This window comes from Arachis hypogaea, chromosome 2 (genome assembly GCF_003086295.3).
Source record: "Arachis hypogaea cultivar Tifrunner chromosome 2, arahy.Tifrunner.gnm2.J5K5, whole genome shotgun sequence".
In the NCBI taxonomy this organism is placed as follows: domain Eukaryota; kingdom Viridiplantae; phylum Streptophyta; class Magnoliopsida; order Fabales; family Fabaceae; genus Arachis; species Arachis hypogaea.
Window position 1 is genome coordinate 91,314,855 of NC_092037.1, and position 9,592 is coordinate 91,324,446.

The 9,592-nt window shown below is 35.5% G+C and overlaps 1 protein-coding gene and 1 long non-coding RNA gene across 3 annotated transcripts; both read left to right on the forward strand.

Moving 5' to 3' along the window:
* Positions 1–412: 412 nt before the first annotated feature.
* LOC112750701 (receptor-like protein 7) lies at positions 413–3,778 on the forward strand. Of its 2 annotated transcripts, XM_072219954.1 has the most exons (2): positions 413–861; positions 993–3,778. In XM_072219954.1, exon 2 carries the CDS (start codon positions 1,052–1,054, stop codon positions 3,470–3,472), a length of 2,421 nt encoding a protein of 806 aa, XP_072076055.1. In that variant the 5' UTR covers positions 413–861; positions 993–1,051; the 3' UTR covers positions 3,473–3,778. The 2 variants fall into 2 exon arrangements, with proteins under 2 accessions (XP_072076055.1, XP_025655303.1); XM_025799518.3 differs by having other exon boundaries at positions 419–3,778.
* Positions 3,779–4,802: 1,024 nt separating this feature from the next.
* LOC112750714 (uncharacterized) lies at positions 4,803–7,493 on the forward strand. Its single transcript, XR_003175981.3, has 4 exons — positions 4,803–5,081; positions 5,175–5,230; positions 5,309–5,440; positions 7,228–7,493. It is a non-coding gene; the product is annotated as an uncharacterized lncRNA (long non-coding RNA).
* Positions 7,494–9,592: the final 2,099 nt, after the last annotated feature.

A 9,592-nucleotide genomic window follows, 5' to 3' on the forward strand; every position in this document is an offset into this window, starting at 1 on the left:
TGATTAAAACACATGAATTGAAATATTCAAAGTTGATTAATCAAGTAGTAGTTAAAAATTGAATTAAGTATTATATTAGTTGAGATATAAGATGAGTGAACATTAGTGGATGCGATGATATGATATGATATGTTATGATTACACACACACACAATAAGGAAGTGGTTTAATTAGTTCAAATAATATGAAGGTTTCTCCAACCACATTGATTATTAGTGTGAAAAGCATATCATAATAAGATTAATGAACGTGTGAAATGCAATTTCAGTGGACAGACAAGTCAATAAATGCATCACTAAAATGAAAAAGTAATATTAAAATAAACTCCACAAGACTAATTTTGGCGCGCAAGTTTCTGAGAACGTTCATTGGAGTTGCACTATAAATGAAGCTAAGATTGGTGTTAGCTTTCAAGTTGCAGTACCAAACACCAAAACATTCTCATAAAGCAATGAATATTCAACCAATCTTATTGCTATTGGTGATATCAATGGTTTCCTGTGATGATGAGAGGTCCTTGTTGCTGCAATTTAAGAATAGTCTCACGTTCGACCCTGATTATTCCACCAAGTTGAAGACATGGAATCCAAGTATTGAATGCTGTGATTGGAGTGGTGTAACCTGCAATGATGAGGCTCGTGTTATTGCTCTTGATTTGATTGAGGAAAACATCCAAGGTGCATTAGACAATTCAAGCAGCCTTTTCAGTCTCCAACATCTTCAGAGTTTGAATTTGGCTTCCAATGACTTCAATTCTTCCATTCCATCCAAATTCAACAAATTGCAGACCTTAACTTACTTGAACTTGTCAGGTGCTGGCTTTGTGGGACAAGTTCCAACAGAAATTTCTCAACTTACAAGGTTGGTTACTCTTGATCTCTCATTTTATGGCATATCTTTAGACTCACCACTTGTGGTTCAAGATTTTGGAAAGCTTGTTCAAAACCTCACCAATATTAGAAAATTATATCTGGATGGGGTATCAATATCAGGTGAAGGACATGAATGGTACAATGCTTTGCTGCTGCTGCCTAGCCTCGAAGAATTGAGCATGTCAGACTGTGGGTTGATGGGAACATTTCCTCCAGAAATCTTTCAGATTACAACTTTGTCATATATTGACATCTCAGTAAATCAAGACCTCCATGGTTCCTTTTTGGACTTTCCACTCAATGGATCTCTTCATACCATAATAGTAGGTCATACAAAATTTTCTGGAACACTTCCTCTTTCTATGGGTAACATGGTGAATTTATCAATATTATATCTTTATAATTGCCACTTCAGTGGAACACTTCCCATCTCATTTTCAAAACTCACAGAGCTCAAGGAAATGGATTTATCAAACAACAACTTTGTTGGTCCAATTTCATCATCTGCTCTTTTTGAAGGAATGCAAAGTCTTTCCAGTATTGACTTGAGTTACAATTCCATTAGTGGCACCATCCCTTCATCTCTTTTCATGATCCCATCATTGCAATATGTTGACCTTTCCAACAATCAATTTAGTAAATTGGAAGAGTTCATAGATGTGTTTACCTCTAAACTAGAGTACCTTGATTTAAGTTGCAATAATCTATCAGGGTCTATACCACCACCTATCTTCCAGCTTAGAGGGCTTGCTTCTCTCAATTTAAGCAATAATAAATTGTCAGGGCCAATACCTCCATCTATCATCCAACATAGTGGACTTAATGAGCTTGATCTTTCCTCAAACAAGTTCAGTGGGGCAATGCAGATAGATGCACTTGTTCAACTAAAAAACTTAAATGATTTAGACCTTTCATTCAACAAGATAGATGATGTGAATTTCACAGATGTTGCACTTTCCACCTTTCCACAGCTACGCAGTCTAAACTTGGCATCCTGCAACTTGAAAACTTTCCCCGGTTTCTTGAGGTACCAATCTGGTTTAAATGAGCTGGACCTCTCATATAACCAGATTCAAGGAACAGTACCCAACTGGATTTGGAGACTAGATAGTCTTGGCTATCTTGATGTCTCTCACAATTTTCTAACTAATTTTGAAGGGCCATTGCAGAACCTTACTCAAAATTTGGACACCATCTTCCTTCAATTCAATCAACTGCAAGGGCCATTCCCAGGTTTTCTCCATTATGCTGCTGTTGTGGATTACTCAAGCAACAATTTTAGCTCTGTTATCCCAGTAGACATTGGTCATTACATGTCTAATACACTTTATCTTTCTCTTGCAAACAATAGTTTTCATGGCAGCATCCCTCATTCCTTGTGCAGTGCTTCAAAGCTTCAAGTTCTTGACCTTTCTCATAACAAAATATCTGGCAAAGTTCCCCATTGTTTAATGAACTTAGGTGAGACCCTTGGGGTATTGAATCTTGGGAACAATGAATTAACAGGCCATATCCCTGACACATTTCCAAGTTCATGTGCTCTACATACTGTTGTTCTCAATGAAAATCGATTAGCCGGGCCACTTCCCAAGTCCCTTGCACATTGCACTGCCTTAGAGGTATTAGATGTTGGAAGAAATCAAATTGTTGGTGCCTTTCCTTGCTTTCTGAGTCACATATCCAAGCTTCTTGTCCTGGTTTTGCGGAACAATAAATTCCATGGTCCAATGGGATGTCCTAAAGACAATGGTCTCTGGAACATGATTCAGATTGTTGATGCAGCTTTTAACAACTTTAGTGGTGAACTGCCTGTCAAATGGTTCAGAGGATGGAAGAAGATGATATCCAATGATGATGGAGCAAACTCTGAGCTAAGCAATATCCAATTTGGTCGTGATAACAGTGACCCAATATATTATCAAGATTCAGTAACGGTCATAAGCAAAGGTCAAGAAATGGAGTTGGTTAAAATCCTAACAATCTTCACTTCGATTGATTTCTCATACAATCAATTTGAAGGACCAATACCAATAGAACTAATGAAGTTCAAAGCACTATTTTTGCTGAACCTGTCACACAATGCTTTTTCAGGTCAAATTCCATCTTCTATAGAGAATTTGAATCAGCTTGAATCATTAGACCTGTCAATGAACTCATTGGAAGGAGAAATTCCCACAGAGCTTGCCAATTTGAACTTCCTATCCTATCTGAACCTCTCCTTTAATCATCTCACAGGTAAGATCCCAACAGGTACTCTGCTTCAGTCATTTGAAGCAAGTTCATTTGAAGGAAATAATGGGTTGTATGGACCCCCACTAACCAAAAGTCCAAATCATGGAATGCATGCACTGCCACCACCTGAAATGCCACCATGTGGAAGCCTAGCTTGTGAAGTTCATTGGAATCTTGTGAGCGCAGAAATGGGATTGGTTTTTGGGCTTGGAATTATCTTTGGACCCCTCTTGTTTTGGAAGAAATGGAGGGTGCACTATTGTCAATTTCTGGACAAAATTCTTTGTCAGATATTTCCTCAACTAACTCATAACTTTGAAAGGCGTGGAGGCCAAAATTACAAGGTTCTGGTATGGAGGAGGTGTTAGTCATTCTTTAGTATCTAAAACTGTTGATGATGCCATTGATGCATGAAAAAAAATGTGTTGGATATGTAATAGTTTTACTTGTTTTCATTCTCAGATTTTGGATATGTATTGTGCTATTAAATTATCATGTGTGTGTGTCTTATGTTTCTGGTTTTGGTTTTGGTTTTGGTTTGTACTAAGGGTTAATAATTATATTTCTGTATTGTGCTATTAAATTATCTGTCACTCAATTATTACAATAGATGTTCAAGATCATAATTTTGAAACATAATCTTATAATGAAATTATTCTAGCTTTTAGATCTAACTTTTTGTGTCACATTTAAAAATCATAACCTAAAGATATCTATACTTATGATTTTGAACCGTGATATAAAATAATCTATAATCACTTTTTTAAACTTTAATTCAAAAAAGAAAAATCTATAATAACGGTATTACAAAACCATGACCTGAAAAAATATATTTTGGTCATGGAGGCTGATTAATTCCACATTTTCTGAAAAACCAACGAAAATTCTATTATATCTGGATTTGCCAAATAACCATATTAGTCCAATTTTGGAACTATATCAGCCACAATAATGCTCAGCCACTTAATTAAATATGTATATCAAAATTCTTGAAAAGATTAAGTAGTCAGGCTGCAAAGAATATTACTCAAAATTTTATTTTAAAAAAATATTATTTTAGTCTCTAATATTTATGCTAAATTTTAATTTGGACGTTAACATTTTAAATGTCCTATTTTAGTTTTAAAAATGTCCTATTTTATTCAAAAAATGTTTCAAACGAATTTAATATTATTCCACCATTAAATTTAACATGAACAATTAACATATTAAAGAGTCAATAACATTGATTTTAGTGTGTAAGTAAAATCGATTCACCAACAATCATTAATTTAAAAGTTTTTTCTTTGATTCTGGATCGTTAACGATTGATTGATAAAATTTTTAGAATATTTTTTTTTTTACAAAAAGGAGATTAAAAAGAAGTAGAAGTATTATAAGAAGGTTTTTGTAAGAACCGCAACGAATCAACCGGTTAATTAAGTGAACTAATTGCCCAAATTTGATTCCGAAAGGTTAGAGAGAGAATTTGAGGATTTAAAGGTGATTTTTGGACTCAGTGGGTCTTTCTGAGTCAGAAAATGTGCTTTCTACGAAAAATCGTGAAAAATTACGAACCGACAATTGAACCGGTTGAATCGGTTCAAGTCTGCCTGGTACCGCACGAGAAAAGTAAAAATCATCAAAAACCTTAGAAAAACATTAGGAATGAAAAACCGGGCTTTAATTTTAAAGATTTGGCCCGAAGTTAAGCTAAACGGGCTAAAAACGCTAACGGGTTGGACCGGACCCAAGTTGGGTCCAAGCCCAACATATAAATACACTTAAATGAACCCATTTCAGCCACTTTCACCCTCATAACCTAAACACAACAGCAGCTGAAGTGAGGAGAGAGGTGAGAGCTTTCCACCATTGTTACTATTCACTTCAAACTTCCCAAGCTCATATCTTGAGCTACGGAGCTCCGATCGCCGCACCGTTTGCGGCTACGCGTTCCTTGTGAAGAGCTCTACAAAACCCACCCAAGAAACCCTCAAGGTAATCACGAAATCCTTCCAGTTCTGCTCTTCAAAATTTCGGGTTTTATTAGAGTTTTGGGTTAAATGGGTTTTTGTGATTTTGGATGTTTAGGTTTGCTCTAATCCTTGCTTAGCTTTGGACTTGTGTTATCAAATCTGTTGGGAAAGGTAAAAGCTCTTAAACCCTTGTGAGATTATGCTTATGTTGAACCCTAGGTTGATTTGTGGTGATTTATATGTATATAGTTTGATTATTGTGGCTTTGGGAGCTTTTGGAACTTATTTGTGCTTGTTGGAGTGGATTTGAAAGCTTGGATTGTGGTTGGAAGCTTGTTGGTACTCATTTTGAGTTTGGGTGCATAAAGAGAATCGGCCAAGGTATGGTTTCGGTTTCCTCTATGTAGTATATAATATTCATGGACACATAGGCTAGTGACCAATAGGATAGGTTGAACTAAAATGATGGTTGGTGTGCTAAAAATATTGATGAATTGATGAATGTTGAGTTGATTGTGATGAATTATAATGATATGATGATGTTGAATGATTGTATAGATTGGGAGTTGGTTCTTATGATGATTGTAGTGTTATGATTTAAGAAATGGTGGGTTTGATGGTGATTTTGATCATATGTGTTATATAGTTAATGTTGGAATTGAGAATAATGAAATGAGGAGGAAAATGTGGTGAGGTTGATGTATTATGCTATAACAGGTACATTTTGATGAAAAATGGAGCTTTGGATGGTTTGGTATGATTTGGTATGGGTATGGTGAGATAGGGTGGTAATTGTGAAGTTGGAAAAATTGATTTTTTTGGTGAACTTTGTTCGATCATAACTTTTGCCTCGGTTTTCGAAATTGATTGAAAATTGTTTAGAATTAAAGATCTTTGAAAACTCTTTGAATCAGTATAAAGATTGTGAAAATTGGAATTTTGTAGAGGAAGTTACGATCATTCAAAGTTGGTGTTAAAAATCTGAAATTTTGCAAAGTTGTAGAGTTTCATGATTTCTGAATTGTGCGGGTGCACACGTCTTGTTTCTCAAAAATTTATTTGTTTTCAACTATTTTGCCTTTTTAACAAGGTTGTAAGCTTCTATAACACCATTTTAAGACATTTGGGCCTAGTTTTGAGTATTAGAATATGGGATATAAATTAAGGGCTCTAGTACATGATTTTAAGGTAAATTAGAAAACGGAGGCCTAGGTTTCTGGCGTGCTGAGAATGGTTTGACGTTAGGTGAAGGATGATTGGTATATGAGATGAGAAATGATAGACTTTTGGTATTTGGAAACTGAGTTATAAAGGGACAGTGGTTGAGATGAGTCGGAGACTCGGATTTAAGTGATGGATATATGTATGCTGAAAATACTTTTGAAAACCACTGAAATAATATTTTTACATGATATTTTGAGACGCTATGCACCTGGCGGGGACGGTGGTTAATCCCGTCTGTCGAGGTAGCGGCGGCGGCGTAAGGACGGTGGTTAATCCCGCTTACGTTGAGATGTGAGGTCTGAGGCAAGAATATCCCGCTCGCATCCCTTCGGATCTATAGGGCGAGCAGGCGCCGGTACCTGGACAGTGATCCGGGCACTATATCTCGGGGGTTCCCATATAAGAAACCCGAAGGGCGACGTCTCCATGGAGATGTGTCGGGTTGGCAGTTGAACCGACAATGTGATATCACAGCCAGTAGGGCAGGCATTCATCATATGCATTTCCTATTTGCTTGTATGCTTTGTCTACTTGTAATGGTTTGCCTAATTGAATAACATGCTTACTTGCTATCTGAATTATTTGCCATATATGCTACTACTTGTGCTTTACTTGCTTTGAACATTATCTGTGTTTTCTGCTGGGATTGAGGAGGTTCGGAAGGCGGTGGCGATGGAATCGCATGGAGGATCGGTTGGTGAAGGCTGTGGGACAGCGGTGTTTGGTTAGAATAGAAATTCCTTAAGATAGATAACCTGGTTTATTTAAGTCAAGTTGGTATATTATGCTTAAATGTTTTATAATGCTTTAAGTTGAATCTTGTGATGGATATGAAGCTTAGGATTGCCTTTGGCGTCCCGGGGTCTTATATCCTATATCACTGGGAACTGTTACCATACTGAGAACCTCCGGTTCTCATACCATATTGTTGTTGTATTTTTCAGATGCAGGTCGCAACCCATCTCGGTGAGTTGCTTTGGTTGGTGACAGGAGCGGAGAATCTTGGGTCATTTTGAGTTCTTTTTGGTTTATTTTGTTTATACATCTCTCCTTTTGTATTTTGTTTTGCCTAGAGGCATGTATTTGAGAGAACAAAACTTGTATAAGCTGTTTTCACTGTATGGTTTTGTATATCAGTATATGGCTAGCCGGCTTAAACTCCGCGAGTCGTGACTAGTTCCCTATGATATTATATACTTATCTTTTGTTATATCTTCTCTGTTTCTTATGCCTTAAGCTAGTAGCTCCGTTAGTACGTTTGTGCTTCGAAATTCTGTTTTTGAGCTATATCTTTTATCGGGCTTCTAGATTATACTATTCTTTCTATATATATATATATATATATATATATATATATATATATATATATATATATATATATATATATATATATATATATTATGTTTGAGTTTAGAACTGTCGTAATCTCTGATTAACCTTGGCTTTACGACGCGAGGTAAGGCTTAGGCTAATTAGGGTGTTACAGTTTTAGTTATGTTTTTCTAACATAAAGAAAAAGATATGACTTAACCATAATATTATTAATGTTTACGTCACTCGTTTCATTAATTATTCGTGTCAAAGAATCCGTTTGAATTTTTTTTAAGATGTTTAAAATATTAGAAACTAAATTAAAATTTAGTCCAAATATTAAAACTAAAAATATCACTTTACCCTTTTATTTATCAATAATGCTCCACATCCATGTAATTTTCCTAACCAAGTCAACGAAGTTTTTTTTGCTTCACGTGCCCGCCACCTTTTAACGTAAATCTTCTTCCTCAACGTAGAGCTTCTCTTCCTCAACGTAAAGGTTTTCGTCGTTCTTCTCTGCTCTGATTTCTCTGGTTTTCTTCTTCGTAAAACTTTATTTTCTTTTTCGTTTTTAGATTTTGATCTGCATTGCATTTATGTTCTTCGTTTTCAGATTTCATATTTCAGACTTTTTTCTTCGTTTTCATATTTCAATAGCGTATCAAAACAATGAATGATTCAAGTTTAAATCAATTGAATGAGAGCAATTTGGATTATTCTTCTGAATCAAATCAAGTGGACGAGGTTTTGATTATTCAATTTTGAATTCAATGGAATGGAATGCAATCATTAAATCCAGTTGTTTATGAACGCCATTTTCGGTTCATTTGGTATTATCAATGGTTTCGTTTTGATAATATTTTCGGTTCATTTGAGACGCAGGTATTTCTGAATTTGAATTTATATAATGGACAATTTTCGGTTCATTAGTTATTACACAATGGTGTTGTTATGACAGTATTTCGGTTTATTTTACAGTCCAGGTGTGTTGTGGATGAACAATTTGTCTCAAAGGTTGGGATGACTTTCAAGACACTGGAAGAAACTGAAAAGTTCTACAAAGATTATTCCAAACTTGCTGGTTTTTCTACGAAAATAAAGAACACCACTCAGAAGGGATATGAGATTGAGAATCAACTAATTGCATGTAGTAGAGAGGGAAAGTGAAAATCCAAGATATCTCTAACTCTGAAGACAAACCCTTCAGCTGGAATAAACTGTCCAGTCGGGATTTATGTACATATATTAAAGGACATTGGTCTTTGTATAATTTTAAAAGTTCTGAATCAATCACACCCTTATTGTCCAGATCGAGCAGAGATGCTTAAACAACACAGAGAGCTAAGCATATTTGTGCGTCGTACCTTTGAAAACAAAGAAGCCAGAATCAGACCTAGTAAAACATATCAGTCATTTGTAGCAACAACGGGCAGTCATTGAGAACTAAGTTTTATTGAAAAAGATGTGAGGAATTACATTACAATGGAAGTACGAAATATTTCCGAACAAGATAATGCCAAAGAATTTGGCAAGTGCTTATTAAGAATGAAAGAAAAGAATCAAAATTTCTTTTTGAGCTTAACCTTGAAGTTGATCACTCCATCAAAAATGCATTTTGGGCCGATGCAAGAAGCAGGATTGCATACGAGTATTTTGAAGATGTTGTTTCATTTGATACCACTTACAACACAAACAGGTATTTGGTTCACTACGATATAGTTTTCGATTCATAGAGCCAACAAATTTCGGTTCATAACTGTTTTGAGTGTCCATTTTGTAGGTACAATCTTATTTTTGGTTCTTTTGTGGGTATGAATCACCACAGTCAATCGATACTTCTCGGATGTGCTTTGATGAAAAATAAAGACATCCAGTCATTCAAATGGTTCTTCAAATATTGGCTTCGCTGCATGGGAGAAAAGGTACCAAAAGAGATTCTTACCAATCAATGTGCATCAATACAAAAGGCTATTGAGACCTGTATGTTGGGAATAA

Excerpts from the sequence above, each read along its gene's own strand:
- LOC112750701 (XM_025799518.3), top strand. The coding sequence starts at position 452 with ATGAATATTCAACCAATCTTATTGCTATTGGTGATATCAATGGTTTCC.